The sequence below is a fragment of the Oncorhynchus tshawytscha genome, linkage group LG13, assembly GCF_018296145.1.
Source record: "Oncorhynchus tshawytscha isolate Ot180627B linkage group LG13, Otsh_v2.0, whole genome shotgun sequence".
Lineage (NCBI taxonomy): Eukaryota > Metazoa > Chordata > Actinopteri > Salmoniformes > Salmonidae > Oncorhynchus > Oncorhynchus tshawytscha.
In genome coordinates this window covers 48,408,603-48,429,542 of record NC_056441.1, presented here as the reverse complement: position 1 = coordinate 48,429,542, position 20,940 = coordinate 48,408,603, and the positions used below count along the sequence as shown (strand labels likewise).

At 40.1% G+C, this 20,940-nt stretch overlaps 1 protein-coding gene across 2 annotated transcripts in view; it reads right to left on the bottom strand.

Moving 5' to 3' along the window:
- The window catches only part of ttc12 (tetratricopeptide repeat domain 12), a 43,261-nt gene extending 27,330 nt beyond the window's left edge, over nt 1–15,931 (bottom strand). The window contains exons 1-13 of one of the 2 annotated variants that reach the window (XM_024442069.2): nt 15,736–15,931; nt 11,417–11,586; nt 11,145–11,175; nt 6,599–6,676; nt 6,364–6,485; nt 6,203–6,262; nt 5,684–5,755; nt 5,235–5,295; nt 3,817–4,005; nt 2,596–2,665; nt 2,130–2,218; nt 1,207–1,375; nt 649–741 (exon numbers count right to left, since the gene is read on the bottom strand). In XM_024442069.2, coding sequence (XP_024297837.1) covers nt 649–741; nt 1,207–1,375; nt 2,130–2,218; nt 2,596–2,665; nt 3,817–4,005; nt 5,235–5,295; nt 5,684–5,755; nt 6,203–6,262; nt 6,364–6,485; nt 6,599–6,676; nt 11,145–11,175; nt 11,417–11,586; nt 15,736–15,790 — 1,259 coding nt within the window. In that variant the 5' untranslated portion in view covers nt 15,791–15,931. The remainder of the gene's footprint in view (nt 1–648; nt 742–1,206; nt 1,376–2,129; nt 2,219–2,595; nt 2,666–3,816; nt 4,006–5,234; nt 5,296–5,683; nt 5,756–6,202; nt 6,263–6,363; nt 6,486–6,598; nt 6,677–11,144; nt 11,176–11,416; nt 11,587–15,735) is intronic. The other variant, XM_042295824.1, reaches the window with a different exon arrangement.
- Between the last annotated feature and the right edge of the window lie 5,009 nt (nt 15,932–20,940).

Here is a 20,940-nt window from a genome sequence, read left to right as displayed (position 1 = left end):
AGTCCAACCAAATAGACTGTGATCTTCCCATTTCAACCACTATACGCTCTCTGGATTTATTCCTGTAGCTCTGACTCTGCTTCTGTGGCTTAGTCCCAAATTATATCATATTCCCTTTTTAGTGCACTTCTTTTGACCACTACATCAGGAAAAGGGTGCCACTTGAGATGCAGAGACGCAGACTCTATTTTCATAAGTGACAGTGTGAGTTTAGGAATGGAGCGGCCATTCGGGCTTTCAACTGAGATTAACGGTGGGATAGAGCCTGGTGATGGATTGGGATGTCAACCCCGCTGTTCACTTTGCATTTGCTTGGAGCCTCCTAACTGTCCAGCCAAGTGAATTAAAACTGCTCTTTAATATTTACGCCGATGATATATGGCAATACAATAGACTAGCCTGGTGGGTCATGTCAGAATATGTATTTATTTTTTCCTGTGAAGTGATATCATTGTGATAGCATTGTCCTTCAAACGCTGACGAAGGCTGACGCTGAAACGTGTCCATTTGTTCTGAAATCTGCTGCTAAGAAAATACATAAAAACTTAAAAGAATATTTCAGTGACTGAGTTTTTCCCTCCTTCAAGTAAGAGCATCCACCATTTTGTTACGGAAAACTATCTATTGCATTAGCTACAGTGTACATACTGGTTTTCTGTGGCAAAGTTCTCCAAAATAGTTAGAGCTGTGGTTTCCAGCTGGCTCTGTGTGGATATGCACATCATCAAGTTTCCCACCAACCTGCAGAGTTGTGTGAGAAAGTCAAATATTTCATTTTCACACGTCATTAACACCTCTTTAAACCAAGACAATTATCCAACTTACTATGTCATTGTTTTACTGATTAAATAAGATGGATGACACAATATTCAGAATAACAGGGACCAGCAAGTGCAAATGCAGGTCTGATGTGAAACTAAATACAGCAATAGAATATCAACGTGTTTTCAATTCCCACAGTACATAAGGGGTAAAATCCTAAATTAAATGTTTATTGTTAATAGAGCACAACATATTTTGCGACCCTACAACCATACTTTCCCCCCATATTTTAATTTCCCTGAACTCTGAGTGGACGGCTCTACCTGCTGTCTGAAAGAGCTGAAAGAGCTGAAAGAGGAGAAGGCAGGTAGGTTTGATTTGATAATAGTGTGTGGTTCTTGTCAGCCAGAACACGCAATTACCAACAGGGATCTGATCTCTTACATGTGCAAATTCAGGTTCTCAATGGCCAAGCATCTTCCATGTGGAGTTTGGGAGTACAAAGACAGAAACGCCAGGCATTCTTTCCGCACCGCCGCCATTCCTGATACTAATAAGTCAACAATGTACTCTTTGGAGGCTGGGCATCTCATCAGCATCTTTTGGTTTTCATCTGAAAGCAAGCAGCCCAGGAGAAAAAATGTCTTCAGCAACAGGGACAGTTCCAGTGACAGTTGTGGCAAAGATTGAATTGAATAACACATTGCATGCACTTTGAATCGATTCGAACGCTATTTGTCAGGGGATGATTGTAGGCCTACTTTAAATGCAATAGCAACAATATAATTGCACTTGCCTCCTTAATTGGCAGATTTTTTACATCAAATGCATTTCCCCTATTTTGACATTGGCACAACAGGTTTTGGATAGCTGTATAATTGATTTGTCACCGTTTGGGAGAAGAAGCAATTATTTCCTCTTGGTTACAAGTGTTCATGAATTTTGATGTGGTAAAAGGGGCAGTCCGGGATTCAAACAACAATGAAGCAGTCACAAAGTGTGTTTACAATTACAATGTTGACAAATAATGGAGTAAAACAAGCTTATATTTTGTGGGTTCTGCAAAACACGAGGCATGTATAAATTATATTCTTCAAGAATCAATGGCTATATCATTCATAAATAATGGATGTACCAATCCCAGATTGCCACTTAAGCACACATTGCCTGTGTGACTACAGAACAAGTGGGCACTTAATAAGGAGTTGGCAAAAATGCATGACAGGCAGAATAATGAGAAAACAATGGGATAATTGAAGATGTTTGACATTTCATGCATTTTCTTCACACAATTTCTCTTGACAAAAAAAATCTCTGTGCAAAAAATAGGGGGAGGAAATATCACACTAATGTCTTGTCTTACAAACCATTTCCATCGCAAATCACCCTCCACAATTTCAGTACGGACACGCATAGCTCCTCTGCGCATGGCGCTGTCGATTTCTGCAACAGGCAACTGAAAATAAGGAAACCCAATTGTGTTCTTTATGAGTACGGCATATTTTTCTCATTATTTTCTGCTGAATAATGAGAAATAATAATAATACCCTCACTAATTTCACATGAGGGAGTTTTGATTAGTGTCTCAACCTACATAAAACCTACTATACATACATGTAGTACATTGCGTGGGGCACAGCACATTACAGGGTCATCCAAATCTCTAAAGGAGCTCATTCTATTTTGGCAATATTTAACTAGCAACTAACAGAGAGAGAGTAACTTTTAAAGACAGCATCTCTTTGGTTTGAAAAACTTTTTAGGACCACGGTTGGCGGCCTGTCCTTAACTCCCTATCAGTGTCAGTCAGGGGCGTCTCTCGGGTCCCCTTACCTTCTTACGGTGTCATTGGTTTGGATGATACTGAAGCCATTGTTTATTCGGAACAGCGTCTGGCCAGTGCCTGTTAGGAAGAGCAGATAACGTCAGGACTGGGAGGCCTCTCCGTACCTCAGTGAGCCACATACATCATCACAGTGCGCCCGTGGCCAGGCTTCAGAAACACAATGCCTGGCGGTCAAGGGCAGGAGAGAGTGGAATAAATAAAACTCATCCAGAGCCAAAGATCCTCTGCTATTTCCCTCATAAAGATGGTGAGACCGGGCGTGTGTGCAGAGAAAATCTAGAAGAGCGGGGGGAAAAAGCTCCCCTGAGGTGATTTGGTGGCGAGAGAGCCGGTAATGTCAGGCAGGCCATTTCTACACTCTTCTTAGAGATGTTCAACTGGGAATTATGTTACATTTGCCCTTTCATTGAATGACATTGTAAGACAGTCAGTCTTACAAGCAGTAGATCATCTGACAGGTTGTATTCATCCATATGAGGGAAGTGAAAACACAGACTGGAAATGTGTGGTAGTAGTCTACCATTGATCATTGATTATTATCCCTGGTGGTGTAGTTGATACCGGCAGTTCACAGATATTATGTAAATGTAACATTATAGTGCAAACGCGTGTGCATCTTAGGCCCAGTGCACTCAAAATTTGCAGAAATCATCCAGTACTGTACCTCGGCATTCTACACAATCTGAGGTGTTGGTAATAGAACAGCTCACATGGATGCTTGGATTGTAAACACATATTTATCATTGCACTTCCGTGTGTCCTTTCCTCTGCCTACCTCGCGCCTCGGCTGGGCAATATTGGGGAGTTTGCTGAACTGTGATAAAATGAACCATGAAGATAAATCAATACCGCAGAGGGGTCAGGTCAGGTCTTCCCTTCCGGATTTTATTTTCAGAGGATTACAAATTGACCATAACCACCACAACAAACATTAGGTCTGTGCAGTGATTTGATCTCCTAGGAGTTTCACATTTCTTCAGTAACAGTAGATGAACTGCATTTTTTCGGAGTCGACTACTAGAACCATGAATAAGAGAAACCCACCTGTCGACGCTGTCCTCCCTTGACCTGAAGGAGCATCCATTGACATCCTTCTGGCCCACAGGATAGGATGAGGAGGGTTGGGGAAAGCGAAGCGGAAGAAATAACATTCACACCCACTCACACAAGATTTAGAGGGATGGGGAAACTCCCAACAGCGTACTCACAGTCTGTAATGGCGTGCGACAGAAGCTTGAGCCCTGCGCAGTAGTATAACGGGAACTGATCGGGTCTCTCCAGCTTTTTCAACAGTTGGAGCACTGTCGTGGCCTTTTCTTCCCCCTTATCAAACTCCTCCCACGCTTTGCTTTCCTGGCATTCTCTTTCTTCCTCCAAATCCACTTGGGTCAGATACTCTTGAGGAAGGAAGGAGAAAACATGGGCTCGGAGACAGATGGCTTCTGAGGAGCCTAGTATGAGGTAACCTAATGGCAGTGGATCAAAGGTGTGTAGGACAGTATGACCACCGTGTTTCTCATAATATGCTATTCGTATGTTTTAAATTGCATCATATGCTATAAACAGGTAGTAGGGCCACAGATTAGAAATGGAAACAACTTTGCAAGGAGGCCATACGAATGTTTCCTAACCCTACTGAATTAAAGGTATCACCAATTAAATACACGGATTCAGTAATTATCTTACTTTCAATACATTGAGGGAAAGTTAATGAGAGTATTCCAGAAACGTTGTTGCCGTCTTTTCCGATGATTCATAACATGTCCATAATCACACGTTGACAACGAACAACAGCTTCAAAACGTGTGAAAATGATAGTGTCATTATTCATTGGGAATCCATCCTAGTCTAAATTGACACAAAACAGTGAAATGAGCATGCGACTCAGAACAAAACGCTATTGGGACCATCTGTTTTAATGAAGCAAAATAAGCTTACCACAGTTGACAACGGCAATGATGGCACAAAGAAAAAAAAGAATGCTTTATTTGCAAGGTAACAATGAGTGCCATCCAGCTTTGGGTTGTCATTGTAGGCTTGTCCTTTTTACAGGGCTGTTATCATGTGTAAATAAATGAGGATGCCTAACAGACCTCTCTGCCTAGAGGGGATGATTTGGTGACAAGATGGTGGGATGTGATCAGGAGTCAGGACAAAATGTGAATTTTGGCTAAGTGATAGGTTGGTTTCTATGATATACTGTATATGAATGGAGTGTACATAAAAAAAAACAGTAATTTCTGATTAATCAGGAAGAATCACATCCCTGATGATGGTGGGTTAGCCTAGGTCCTTGGGTTCCCCTACTTGTGGAGATTTGATTTTGATTTGGCTCTCCTTGATTTGGCACTTTTCTGAGCAAAAAAATTATTACACCTGCAGCTGAATCTAGTTGATGATCCTCGCCCTATGATTACATGGGTCATATATAACCCTTACATAGTATGACTTTGCTGAGTTTGTTCATAAATGATTTGTGAGGCATCTATGTAGTGTTTATTGAGATGTTATGATTGCTCTATAAAGGCCTTTATAAATTGTAGTTTGTTTAAGTGGGACCATGAGCAAATCTGAGTAATAAGACTTCACTTGCAACAAGACTTTTCAGCGTGTTATATTGCCTTACCTTTGAGCATCTTTTCCCGTCCTGGCTCAATTTCCAGTATCTTTTGATAGCACATTCGTGACTGTAAAAGAGAAATATGTCAATTACGTTTCCTACAGCTACTTTTGGTCATGAGATAGGCTGATGCACTCTACTAATCTCAACCAGCCATAGATCAATATATGGGACTCTGGTCTCACTAATACACACAGGCAGAGAGTAAGCAGAAATGTTGAGACCATTAAAGAAAGAAATGCAGTCACTTTGTATTTTAAATATTGTATTAAGCAGAACGCTTGCAGGACTCTACTTGCTGAAGGAAGGGTAAGCTTAAAAAGTTGCAAAATCTGCATTTTAGGAGATCAACATAAGGTTTGAAGCAGATAGGCATCCAGAATGACTGAATACAGTTGTAGGCTGTTTTCTCTGCAATGCAGTTAGATGTGGTTCAAATGAAATGGAATGCCCACCTCGTTATAATTCTTGAGTGCCAGGTGTGCTTTCCCCATGTGAAGATATGCTTTAACACACTTGTCATTACACTGTAATGAAATAATATGAGCAAGAGAATCATACGTGACACGTCAACTGAACACATCATCTGCAATATGGACATCATTACACAAAACTGGACAAAAACCACATTTACTCAAGCTTCAAATACGGTACTCCCTTGAATTAGGCCAAACCCATTGTCTAGTTAGTTTGTATGTTTTTCAAAATAGATTGTCCTGAAAGGTGAGCACTGATTTTTTTGTACTGCTTTTATTACAGATTCTAAGGGGTATATACAGTACTCCAACCCACTTTCCTCCCCTCTCCACACCACTTACAGTTAATTGAAGTCACTGAGCACTGTACTGTACTCTACACTGCACGGTATGTTCTGTGCTCCCAAGACACTACAGGATCACCAGGGCACTGCCTGGAATGGCATTATGAAAAATGAGGGAGCTAGTGATTGACCCAAAGTTCCTAGTCAGCCTTACCTTTAGAGCCCACTCACAGTCACTTATGGCCTCCTTATATTTCTCCAGTTTGATATAGGACTGCAGAGGAAAAAGTGGGGGAAAAGTGGACCGATAGTATTCAACATACTGTTTTTAAGTTAACTAAAAGTGAAGCGAAGCTGAAATGAAGTTGAGAGTACTTGTGCTCTGTTGGTATACAGCGGCTGCATGTCTCGTCGCTCGTCTAAACCGTCGCTATAAAGCTTCACAGCAGTCTCGTATTCTCCCTGGGCGTATGCTTCATTCCCCTTTTCTTTAAGGGCTGAGGGAGTAAGGACATATACAAACACAGTGTCATGTTCAAAACAGCTGAATTAGTAGCGACCCTAATTAGGAAATTGCAAGAGCATGCTAGAGAAATGACTTCATACACACCGTTTGCCTTTTCCTGTCTCCTTTGTCTCCTTTTATGTCTGTCCTCTGCATCGCTTTCCATCATTTTCATGAAATGATCTACAGAATTGAGAATATAAAACAATATTATTAAACAAGTGTTTTATATGGAATGTAAAACTCTACATTTCTAAACGGTGAAATTAGATAATGCATTAATGAGAAGAACATTTGTGGATCATTAGTGGTCAGCTGGTAACATAGTAGTTCATTCTTGGAGTTGCACTAAACTTTGCACTAAATGATGTTAAATACGATGGGAAATCTTTGGGATTGACTCTATTCCACTCTTTGTACCTGAGTACAGTACGTGTACAGATATTCAATTTTACACTAGGCACAGAAGAGAACCATGTGAGAAGCAGAACCAATTGAAATTAATTACAATTGAATTGGGGACTACAGTATATACTTTTCACAGGGGGGATTTAGAGAGCACTAACTGGATTACGAAAGATACATTATTTGGAAACATAAGCACAGGCACAGAATACATTTGAGGACAAACAAAAAGACCTACAGGAACTTATTCAAGAAAGATCAAGTGTAATATATTATAAAAAAATCAAGTGAAATAAAGGTAGTTGGGGAAAAATGCACCAAGCTATTTTTTAATCCACAAAATAGAAATGCTATCAAAAATCATTTACAGAAACATGTTACAAATGACGGAGTCTTCCATGATTCACCAAACAATATTTAGAAAGAGGAACAAAAGTACTTCCTGCATGAATTTTTGTTTCAGTCTCCTTCATCTCCACTAACTGAAGTTAATTGTAAGGATTTTGTTCTATTAATAGTGTAAAATTAATATATGTACAGAAAGACTCATGTGAAAGCCAAATTACAGAGGAGGAACTTCTTGATGCAATTAAGGCAGTTAAGTCTGTGAAAACTCCAGGGTTAGATGGCATACCAGTTGAGGTATATCAAACTTTTTTTGATGTACTCAGAGGTCCGTTATTAACCTGTTTTAACCACTCCTATATAAATGATAGACTATCAGATACTCAGATTTCACTATTACTGAAACAAGACCCAGATGGTAAATATAAAGATCCAATCCACCTAAAAGAAACTGGAGGCCCCTTACACTTCAGTGTTGTGATGCCAAAATTCTAGCAAAATGCATAGCGCATAGAATTGAAAAGGTATTGTCGGATATTAGTCATCCTAATCAGAACGTTTTTTTTTTTACATGGACGATACATTGGAGATAATATAAAACAAGTACTGGAAACAATAGAAAACTATGAAAAATCTGAGAAACCGGAACTGGTATTCATAGCTGATTTTGAAAAGGCCTTTGATAAAGTAGACTAGAATTTATATATAAATGGACTATTTTAATTCTGGATCATCTCTTATACAATGAGTTAAAGTTATGTATAGTAACCCCAGGTGTAAAATAGTAAATAATGGCTACTTCTCAGAAAGCATTTTAATTTATTTACTTTATTTAACTAGGCAAGTCAGTTAAGAACAAATTCTTATTTACAATAACGGCCTACCCCGGCTAACCCGGACGAAGCAGGGCCAATTGTGCACCGCACTATGGGACTCCAAATCACGACCGGATGTGATACAGCCTGGATGCAAACCAGGGACTGTAGTGACGCCTCTTGCACTGAGATGCAGTGCCTAGACCGCTGCGCCACTCAGGAGCCCAGTATTAAACTGTCAAGAGGAGTGAAACAAGATTGTCCACTATTGGCATTAGTATTTATTATGGCCATCGAAATGTTAGTTATGAAAATTGGATCCAACAATATCAATGGGCTAGAAATCCAGGGTTTAAAAACAACGGTGTCATTGTAGGCTGACGACTCATGTTTTCTTTTAAATCCACAATTTGTATCCCTGCACAGCCTTATAGAGGATCTAGATAATTTATCTAACCTCTCTGGATTACAACCAAACTATGATAAGTGTACCTACCATATTACGTATTGGATCACTAAAAGAAAGTTAGCAAAAATTGATAAGATCTTGCTACTATGGAAAGGTAAATACCTGTGTGGACAAATTACCCTGTATAATGATTTAGTCATATCCCAGTTTACCTACTTACATATGGCCCTGCCTACACCAAATGACTTGTTTTTATAATTATATGGGCAAAATATATTCCTCTTTATTTGGAATGGCAAGCCAGACAAAATTTAAACCCGCCTACATATATAATGAATATGAATTTGGAGAGCTGAAATGATTAAATATTCAAGAATTTAACCTCTCACTAAAGGCTTCAGTCATACAAAAGTAGTATTTAAATCCGAACAGGTTTTCCAGCAGATTAGTAAGAATGGCTAACCCCGGTTTAAAAAAAATCCCTTTTCCCTTTATGCAGATTACAACCTCTCACTTTCGGTTATTTGAAAATGAAATCATCTCTAGAATATCTCCAGCTATTTTTTTAAAAGCCATAGAAAGTTGGTTGCAATTTCAGGTTAATCTACCAGAAAAGACAGAACAAATATTGCAACAAATATTATGGTCCAACTCATATATAGTAACTGATAAAACATTTCTAAAAATCTATCATCTTTGTTAATGATGTCATAAATTGGACTGGTGGAGTTATGTCACACATGCAGCTAACAAAAATATATAGAAATGTCTGCTCCTATCCAAAAATACAACCAACTGATTGCAGCATTACTGTGAAAATGGAAGAGGCAAGTGGAAGGGGGAGAAGATAAGGAACCTGTCAGTCAACCCTACATTAAAGACCACATTTGGTTAAAGAAAATGTGCTAAATAAAAAAGTATACCAGTTTAATTTAAGTACCAACAAAAATGAACAGCTGCGCCATACAGTTCACAAAATAGTTGGGAAGAGATTTTTGATCTACTGATTCCATGGCACATGGTTTGTGAACTGATTCAAATTATTATATAAAACTCTTGCAATCAATACAACCATCCCAGCTCTGTAGATTTTGCTGCGAAGAGACAGAATCATTAAATCAATTGTTTTGGTACTGCCCATACGTAGTTTGCTTTTGGTCATAGGTTCAGGAATAGCTGAAGAATTGTAACATTTACCTGGAGCTAATCCTGCAAATAGCACAAATATAGCACAAATATAATAATACTCTTAGTAAAATTACAGCAGGGTTGAAAAATATATGGTAATTAGAAACTGGATGTTTTACAGAGATAGATGGGAGTGGTTGAGAGTAGCTGAAGGGTGGGACTAAAAACAAAGAAAAAATTATAACTATTGTAAAATATACAGTGTCCGTAAAATGTATACAGTATGATTAAGCTGGAAGTAGAAGCCTAAGCATTGTCGTCCATTAGTTTACTCCAATTAGGGGAGGGGTGTATGGGTTAGGGGAAAATAATCCCCAGTTTACAATTGGCTCATTCATCCCCCTCCTCTCCCCAGTAACTATTCCCCAGGTCGTTGCTGCAAATGAGAACCTGTTCTCAGTCAACTTACCTGGTAAAATAACAGATAAATAAAAATAAAAAGAATAAAGAAGATAATTATATATTTTTTTTAACATATGGGAGATTGGAAATTATGCAAACAATTACATTGATAGAACCCCCAATCTATCTGCAATATTAAAGCTAATCTAACTCCTAACAAAAAAGAAAATACAATTTAATAAAAACACTGTTACCGAACCTTGATAGGCTGATCTTGGTAATCCAGTCAAGGGTATTGACATCCATATGCTATTGAATTGGAATTTACTGTGTGGTGCAATTTACTAGGTTTGAATCGTATTTATTCTGAGCAAAGCCGATTGATGTTTAGGGATTTATTTATTTAGTTTAAATAAATGTTTAGGGATAGTACAATTAAAGGTGGAGTTGCAGATTAAAAATACCCAGTGCTCTGGGCAGTATGATGTAGTACCATGTAAGCACTTGAAGGGGCAATCTGCAGTTCAAAGAACAACAAAGCGGCCATCCCGCCAGCGTTTCGGTAAACAGCTGAGGGACGTGGCTGGAGAAATGTAAACACTCTCAAATTCATAGACAGAGCTATGGATTCAAGGACTGACTGAACATCCATGAGATCAAAATGATAGTTTTAACTGTGCTTTGAGGTTATACAGTGTTTGTTGACAATAACATTGTTTACAAATCGCAGATGGCCCCTTTAAAGGCACAAATCCTAACTTGCGATACATGTACTGTATACAGAGCCAGACGCTACCCAAACTTTTCGTGTTTGATTTATGCAAATGTGAAGGATGTTACGCTGCTTACTTAGCGAGTACCGCTTCCTCCTGACTCGGCTCATACCGAGGCTTGAACCCATGATCTCTGCCTCGTAAACACAGACCACTGCCCTACTGAAGCATACCCAGTAGCGCTACCAAAAATCTAGCTATTTGTCAACGCAAGTGGAGACACTTCAGGCGGAGAAGTGAGTTGCACAGATCCCGATCTGCTACACATCATGCTCAAATGAAGGAGTTGTTCCTAAATGATTGCTTATATAGTTGTCCCAAACCTTAGAATCTCATCATACAGCAAAAGAGAGACCCATTTTAGCTTCACACACCTGCACTTGAAACGGGATCATTTTGTGAACCCTGAAATAAAAGAATAGAAGAAAAATATTCAAAAACACACGTTTCTGCAGCGTCACATCAAATTACTCAACTATAACTTCAAAGACAAAAAACACCAAATGAAAGGATGCTAAAAATGTACCTGCTGTTATACAATGCACACCTAACCAACCTATTACAGACCACAGGAAAGATCTCAAGTCGATTGGTATACAATCTGAAAAGTCATTAGAGTGAGTGAGAGTGAGTATTGAGCTGTTACCGTCGGTGCAGGTGCCTGTTGTGAGGGATTGGTGTTTATCACTGTCCTGTTGAGGAGGGTTTTGCATGGTTCCTCCTTCTCCTTCAAGGTACTTATGTAGCAATCAGCCTTTTCCACAGCTCTCTGCTGAGACGTTACATCAGAGGAGCTCAGATCCTTGACCAGGTCGCCTGTATAAGAACATCACAGATTACATAGAGTAAATTAAAGAGATTACATCCAATATAATTTGATTTGTCACACGCCCCCGAATAAAATGGGTGTGGTCTTTAGCGTGAAATGCTTGCTTACGAGCCCTTCCCAATGATGCAGAGTTTAAAAAATAATAACAAAAAGGAAATAATAACACAAGAGGAATAAAATACACAAGAATGAAGCTACAGTATATATAGTATATAGAGAGTACCGGTACCAGATCAATGTGCAGGGGTACGAGGTAATTGAGGTATGTATTTACATGAAGGCAGGGTAAAGTGACTAGGCATCAAGTTGGATAATAATAAGAGTACAAATAAAGAACAGAGTAGCAGCAGCATGTAATGACTGTAAAAGTGTGTGTGTGTGTGTCGGTATGCATGTGTGTATTTGTGTTGCCGTTATACGTGTGTGTGTGTTATCTACATGTACTGTATGTGTGTGCATGTATGTAATGTATGTGAATGTGTGGAGCTTTTATATGAGTGTCAGTGTGTGAGTATGTAACGTGTATGTACTGTATAGACTTGTGAGTGTGCATAGAGTCACTGCAAGATAGGGTCAGTGCAAATTGAACGGGTAACCATTTAATTAACTATATAGCAGTCTTATGGATATGGGGTAGAAGCTGTCTCGGAGCCTGTTGGTCCGAGAGTCGATGCTGAGGTACCGTTTGCCAGACAGTAGCAGAGTGAACAGTATATGGCTTGGGTGGCTGGATTCATTGGTCATTTTTCACGCCTTCCTCCGACACCGCCTGATTTTATTAAAAAAAATATATATATTTAACCAGGTAGGCCATGTTCTCATTTACAACTGCGACCTGGCCAAGATAAAGCAAAGCAGTGCGAACAACAAATCAAATCAAATTTTATTTGTCACATACACATGGTTAGCAGATGTTAATGCGAGTGTAGCGAAATGCTTGTGACAGAGTTACACATGGGATAAACAAACGTACAGTCAATAACACAATAGAAAAATCTATATACAGTGTGTGCAAATGTAGTAAGATGAGGGAGGTAGGGCAATAAATAGGCCATAGTGGCTAAATAATTACAATTTAGTATTAATACTGGAGTGATAGATGTGCAGAAGATGAATGGGCAAGTAGAGATACTGGGGTGCAAAGGAGCAAAAAATAAATAACAATATGGGGATGAGGTAGTTGGGTGGGCTACTTACAGATGGGCTGTGTACAGGTGCAATGATCGGTAAGCTGCTCTGACAGCTGATGCCTAAAGTTAGTGAGGGAGATATAAGACTCCATATAAGACTCCAATATCACTTCAGTGATATTTGCAATTCGTTCCAGTCATTGGCAGCAGAGAACTGGAAGGAAAGGCGGCCAAAGGAGGAGTTGGCTTTGGGGATGACCAGTGCTGAAGCGCAGAAGGATGCTTTGTTGCAAAATAGGAAGCTGATTCAAGATTTAATTTTGGATTGGAGATGCTTAATGTGAGTCTGGAAGGAGAGTTTACAGTCTAACCAGACACCTAGGTATTTGTAGTTGTCCACATATTCTAAGTCAGAACCGTCCAGAGTAGTGATGCTAGACGGGCAGGCATTGAATGTCAATGTATGTCATTGAAGCTCGTCTGGATGTTTGTTAACACAGTGTCCAAAGACGGGCCAGAATTATACAGAATGGTGCCGTCTGCGTAGAGGTGGATCAGAGAATCAAGAGCGACATCATTGATGTATACAGAGAAAAGAGTCAGCCCGAGAATTGAACCTTGTGGCACCCCCATGGAGACTGCCAGAGTTCTGGACAACGGGCCCTCCGATTTGACACACTGAACTCTATCTGAGAAGTAGTTGGTGAACCAGGCGAGGAAGTCATTTGAGAAACCAAGGCTGATATAGAGGTCCTGGCTGGCAGGGAGCTCAGACCCAGTGATGTACTGGGCTGTCTGCACCATCCTCTGTAGCACGTTGCGGTCGAGCGCAATGCATTTGCCATACCAAACGGTGATGCAGTCAGTCAAGATGCTCTCAACGGAGCAGATGTAGAACTTTTTGAGGATCCAAGGGCCCATGCTAAATCTTGTCAGCCTCCTGAGGGGGAAGGAAGAGGCACTGTTGTGCTGTCCGGCAGCCTTGCGAGTGTTGACTTGTTTAAAAAATGTACTCACATCGGCCACAGAGAGCGAGATCACACAGATTAAAGGGATAGTCCACCCAAATGACAAAATTACATTTTGGTTTCCTTACCCTGTAAGCACTCAGACAAGGTAAGATACACTGTATATAATGCTTACAGAGTAAGGAAACCAGTGACATTTTGTAATTTGGGTGAAATACTCCATTAGATGTGTTGACTTTGTCACTCCTCTGGAAATGGTTGTGACCTGCTTTATTCACTTAGTACCACTCCCATAATCCCTGTTATTGTCTGAATTTATACATGAACACCTTAGGTCTTCCTTGGTAAAGTTTTAGGTTGTAGCCTGCCTTCAGCAGTATTATTCTTTATCATTGCATTACCCTGAAATGACTGTGCGCCTCACTAATCTAAAGTAGCTATCTAGCTATTGTAGACAATACCCTATCAGGAATAAACAAATAAAGGGAAAACAAATTAGGGTCTTTCCATTTCATTTCAATCACTTTTTTACTGCACCCTTTTTGAATTGAACAAAACTTACCATACATATTTGCTCATGGTAGAAGTGGTCAGAAAGTTACTTTTTGGACGTGAATGCCAAAATAAAAAAAAGACTTACACAGTAATTATGACTACTTCCAGAGGACGTCCTCCAACCTACCAGAGCTCTTGCAGCATCAACTGACATGTTGTCCACCCAATCAAAGGATCAGAGTATAATGAATCTAGCACTAAAAGCATAAGCTACTGCTAGCTAGCACTGCAGTTCATAAAATGTGGTGAGTAGTTGCCTCAAAGAGATAGAAAGACAACGGTTATCAATAAATGTATTTCTTCAAAAATGAAGGAGAAGCAAGAGAGCGAGAGAGTCATTTTTTAACTTTCAGTTTCACTTAATTACTTAGCTAGCAAATGCAGCTAGATAGTTTAGTTACTCAAACACCTAGCTCAAACAGAGGGATGCTATGTTTGCTAGCTGGCTATGACTATCCAACACAACACTGGAACTCTTCCAAGTCAAAGTAAGCTTTTGGTTGTATTAATTTCTTACCACCAGGGCCCACCGGTGTAACTGTTTACTGACTCTGTACTGTAACATTACTGCATGATTGTAGCATTACTAAGGCATTAGTTATATTAGCTATGTTGACTAGGACGTTAGCTAATATGGGGACAACGATGTAGGCTGTGTGTAGCAGTTATGACATGGTTTGGCTTGGAAAGTTTTTTTTGCATGGTCACATACAGCTGATGAATGACAACAACTAGAATGACTACAGGCTAGAAGGACTACAACGTGGCTGCTATGAAAGTGAACTGTGTTTATGCATGCTCAGGGGTGTATTCATTCCACGGATTCTGTTGAAAAACGTTTCTTAAATGGAAGCAAACGAAACAGGGATACAAATACCTGAATTTGACCAACACACCCTAGATAAGCTAGATGCAGACAAGAGTGCACAAGGGGGTATTGCATGTGTCACGGTCTATCATCTAAAATGTTTCTCTCTACCTGTGTGCACCTAAGTTGTAAACGTTAATTCATAAACTGGGTTGTATCAACCTCATGATAGGTATAGGGAAAATTCTAGTATCATGTAGTAGCATAAATCTCTGTTTCATTGAACTGGGTGCATGGAATGTGAATGACAGTCATCCAACATGCTGTAATAGAAAATAAAATCGTCCTCCCGCATCATAAACGGCATTGGCCGCCACTGCTTTCCAGAAATTAGGCTACTGGCTGTCCTGAAAGCCTAGATGCTAGCTAGCTAACGTTAGATACAGTATTTTAAAGTTAGAGCTAACGTTAGCCCAACTACAATGGTCTTATGTCTTTCACCAGTACAGTCAGCTAAAATGACTTGACTGTATCTGTCCCTAACAAATTTCCCACACAGCTCGTTGCTAGTACTCTAGCCAGCTAGCTTCAAACCCGAACGCACACGTACCTAACGTCAGCTAGCTAACGTTACTGTGGATTAATAACTGGTGGTGGTGCTGGTACAGTACTTACTTATTTCATCAACATTCTTCAAGAAACTCTCAAAATCCTCGAACTCTTTTGTCATGTTGATTTGTTTACAAGTAATCTGCTACACGGAGATTATGCAATACCAAGGAAACGAGGTATTTTATTTGTTTAGCTAGCTACTGTAGCTACAATAGTTGTGGCAGTCAACCTTTACTATTCCTCTTCATTTGAGTGTGTAGTGTACCTGTAACTATGGTAACGGTAAACTTTTTTACCGTGGGGATTGGATTTCTAAAGGTCACGTGCTCGAAGTAGGGGCGTGTGTGGTTTCGAAGCGTTCAATATCCCGTGCAGCACCTTAACTACATTTTCCACAAACATATTAGGCCTGTGACAACAGCTCCAGTCATATAGCAGAGAGTGCTTGCCACTGCCACCCCGCTGGAGAGCACAAGCTCACCCTTATTTCAGTCAACTCTTCGGTTCATAATGGACCATTTACAGCAGTATCTGAACACAAAAAGACCAAGAGTGCCGCCATGAGATTTTCAGGGGTATTGAAAATGTGCACAGTTTACTAAAAGTTATTCAAATGGAGTGATGTCCACCTATTGTACCCTAAATTGTACTATTACAAGCATGCATTTTTATCATGTAGCATAATTGCACCATGGTACTAGGTCATTCTATAATTTTAAATGAATAATAACTACTGGAACTGGATTATGCATCACAGCCAAGTAATCAATATTTTAGAAAGACAGATTATCAATTTACTGAATAGTACCCCCCAGGTGAGTAATTAAACCTGATTCTGCTGGGAAGGATTATTTTGAATCTGAGTTGCAACCAAAGTAGCAGCAAATTAAAACAACCACGGAATAAAGGCCTGTTGATCCCCAATCACCACCACTTATTTGCAGTGGCAACCCGACATTCATTTTTGCATGTTATTTTGGCATTAATACGTGTCACATATCAGCTTGCAACAAATGTAATAATAATAATAATAGAGTTAATAAAGCCGCATACAAACATGGTCTCTTTTTTGCTTTTTTGAGTAAGGTAGCTCCAAAATGTAGGTGTTTCAGCCTTGCTCGGTGCTTTCTGTAGTTGTGGGGCAGTCAGCGGAAAATATGGAGCATAGGGGTTGGTAATATTATCTAGTTGCGCCGTGATTGGCTCAGTGTTCTGTTACTCATGGGGACACTACGTCACCGCAAAATCTATGGGTAGAGCTAAAACAATTCAAGCCCCTTGGGTGCTGCTATAGAGTTACATTAGAAATACCCATCCAAGAAGGCTCAAGGTCATTGGCCACAGATAAAATGGCGTCAAATCCCGTTACATCTACCGTAGCTTTGATTGGACTGATCAAGTCAGCATCATACTTTCAAAATCTTAGCTAGCAAGTTAGCAGTCATCATCATGAATCAAGTCGACAATCTACTGGCAAATCCTTTTTAATCCTTGTCTTATGAAGAGAAATTATGAAGAGAAATTATAGATAAAACCTATCGGTGCTTTTCGGCCATTAGACATAAACATTACACAACAAGTTGGAATCACAAATTCAACAATGAGTGATTTGGAAGGAATCAGTGGCAAGCATTGTAAAGCAATCACTAGCCTACTATTCAGTTGAGTGGGTGTGTGGTCAAAGTCTGGGTTTAACGGTCTCTTTTCCAGGCTTAAAAGGATACACATTTAACACCATGAGCCATAACAGGTTGAATACATTGGTCGTGTTGTCAATCCAGCATGACTTCTGCAATGTTCAAAACAACTGGAAACTCTGAAATCTCAGAAATTCAGTGAGCTCAAAGCAACTGGGAAGTCAGAAAAAACTAGCTCCGACTGGGAAAATACGGCCATCAAACTCGAAATTCCAAGTCGGGAACTCAGGCTTCTTTCTAGTGTGCCGACTTGAAGATCACTGACATCATGATTCAACCTTTTTTCAGAGTTCGCCGTTCTCTTGAAGCACCATAAATCCAGAGAATTGTTTGCTTATATGTCCCCTTTATTTATCCTACAGTTCTGACTTTGTGTACTGGGAGAATACTGTAAGAAGGTCCCATGTTCTGAATTCTGTCGCTGTACTTTAAAAAAATTCTGAACAAATAGTTATATTGACTACATCCGTCCTAGCTCGCTTCATTAATATCTTAATCAAAATTGCGGATTGCTTCTTATACGCTCATCATCCCATTATTCCATAGTTTGTACATCTCAATTGTCAGTAGAAACCACATTTGTTTAAACAAGTCAGCCATATCAGCCATGTTTTTAAAAAGGCATTCTTGGGCAAAAGGGACTTTACTATTACAGACTGGGTCAGGGAGAAATTGAAAATGTCAGTGAAGACACATGCTCTGAGTAAGCGTCCTGGTAATCCGTCTGGCCATACGGCCTTGTGAATGTTAATGTCACAGCCGTCGTCGGAATGACGACGAGTACCCCCCCCCACCCAAGGCTACAAAACCTGAACCTATAGGTGAGGGTCCGGGTGGGCATCTATCCGCGGTGGCGGCTCTGGTGCGGGACGTAGACCCCGCTCCACCTCTGACTCACCCCACTTCGTTGCGGGCCCCGGACTGGGGAACCTTGTTGCGGGCCCCGGACTGGGGACCGTCGCTGAAGGCTCCGGACTGGAGGCCGTCTCTGGAGGCTTCGTGCCACTGATCATCACTGGAGGCTTCTTGCCATGGATCATCATTCTCAACAGAGAGAATTGTATGAGTTTCTGTGTGTGGGGTAAAGGTGATCTAGAGTTTTGTTGCTTCTAGTTGCACAGGTGACAGGCTGGTAAAAATGAGGTAAAAACAGATTTCAGTTTCCCTGCATAACAATCACCGGCCACTAGAAGCGCCACCTCTGAATGTGCATTTTCTTGTTTACTTATGGCCCTATCAAATAAAAATAAAAAGCCGTCCAGGATAGCCAAAATCCTCAACATCGTTGTACTTGTGTTGGGCATCATTATTATTGCACTAAAACTCACCACAGCATGAAAAAGGAGGATATGTTTTTTTGACCATCTTTTGCCCATTGCATTCCTAGGGCTGCAAATGTTTTCTTTTTACAACTTCATACAACACATCAGCCCAGACCAGCCCTGATGAGGACCAGCTGTGCCCCTAACCGAGCCCCAGTGTAAACAAATGCCCTGCAAGCAATTAACAGACCAGCGCTTGTGCTCCATACTCACAGAGTGTGTTCTTATCATGATACTGTATTTTCTTTTGTCAAGACCCAATTGTCATCCCTGCCTCGCGGGGCGGGCGGGTTAAGGTCATGAAATATTGTGTGGGTGGAGGACGGGTTGAATAAAGAGAAAACAATGCATTATAAAAAGACCCATAAATCATGTATATTTCTTGTGCAATTCATATTTCTAGGCTACATTGAGGTTTTTATTTTATTATTTTTTATCTGGCATTAGTGAGTAAGCCTAAGCTTTAGGGCCTAACTGTGCGCGCGCCAAATAAATGAATCAATGTTGAAGAACAATGTCATTGTTCTATAAATGTTCAAGAGAAAAAAAGGGAACTGTACAGCACATCTTCCATATTTGCAGCTTAGGGTCGGGTGTGGGCCTGAGATTTTAACTTCGGCTTATTAGCAATTGTGGGTGGGTGCGGGAGAACAAACAGCTGACCCGCGCATCATTAGTACTCAGGCTACATTATGGTAAAACACTCATTATTTTCTGTTCTCATTATTACTCCATAATAAAGGTACTTGTCTACACCATTGTAGTCTCTTCAAAAAGCCGCTGTGCCTCAGCAGTGACTTCAGCAAACACTAGAGGGTGGCATTTACTGATTGGCCCAAACCATGTTGGCAATCATCTAACTATGCACTGTATTGTGAATCAGTGGCATTGCTGCACACACACAAAAAAACATCTGCTCGGTTATATAACCCACCTTTTGGTTTTAATTTAATTAGACCAGTTGTTCCCAAGCTTTTTCGGTTACTGTACCACCAGCTGAATTTGTCTCTGCCTGGAGTACAGCTGAAGCACTCCCTCATATGCACTTTACCAGTAACCCTATGAGCTCATGAGTTTTTTGCAGTACACTCTGTGGGTAGGCCAAGTACCCTCAGGGGTCCTGTACCCCTGGTTGGGAACCACTGAACTTTTTTGTTTGATAGTGTAATATCATCTTTCCTAAATTGTTAATCCACGCTGGGGATAATTTATTTTAAATGAATAGATTAATATATCACAAAAACAATACATATTATTTTAGAATTTTGTCTTCTTCCTGCATCTCTTGCTACGTTGGAGTTAGTAGAGTGACTTGAAACAGCCTGAATGTGTTCCTGTATTACAGTTGGAATGTTAATGAGAACCAGACAAGCCCAAAAGGATGCATGTGTGGGTTGTTCATAGTCCTCATCGGCACGCAACTCCAGTACTGAATATACTCACCAAGGAACACTTTTTGTTTGTAAGAGCAACTGTAGCCTACAATAGCCTTCATTAGTTATTCCGTCTGATGAGAGCCAGACCTGGGTTGAACTAGTATTTGGTTTCTTTAGCTTTATTGAGCTTACCTGGTGTAATGGGACCAGCGGAATAGTCACAAAACTGCCAACCCCACCCTTATGGCACTTCAGTCAGGCTCAAACAAACGTTCAAAACATTTGAAAGATTTGAAGTACTATTTGAATCCAGGTCTATTTGAGAGCCAAAATAAAAAAAGAGTACATTATTATATACTGAACGAAAATATAAACGCAACATGTAAAATGTTTGCCCCATTTTTAATGATCTGAAATAAAATATCAATTATTTTTCTCCATATGGACAAAAAGCCTATTTCTCTCAATTTGGTTGCACAAATTTGTTTATATCCCTGTTAGTGAACACTTCTCCTTTGCCATGATAATCCATCCACCTGACAGGTGTGGCAAATCCGATTAAACAGCATGATCATTATACAGCTGCACCTTGAATTGGGGACAATAAAAGGCTACTCTAAAATATGTCGTTTTTGTCACACAACACAATGCCACATATGTCTCAAATTTTGAGGGAGCATGCAGTTGGCATGCTGACTGGAGGAATTGGCAGAGTATTGAATGTTCATTTCTCTACCATAAGCCGCCGCCAACGTCATTTTAAAGAATGTGACAGTACATCCAACTGGCCTCACAACCACAGACCACGTGTAATCATGCCAGGCCAGGACCTCCACATTCAGCTTTTTCACCTGCGTGATCTTCTCAGACGAG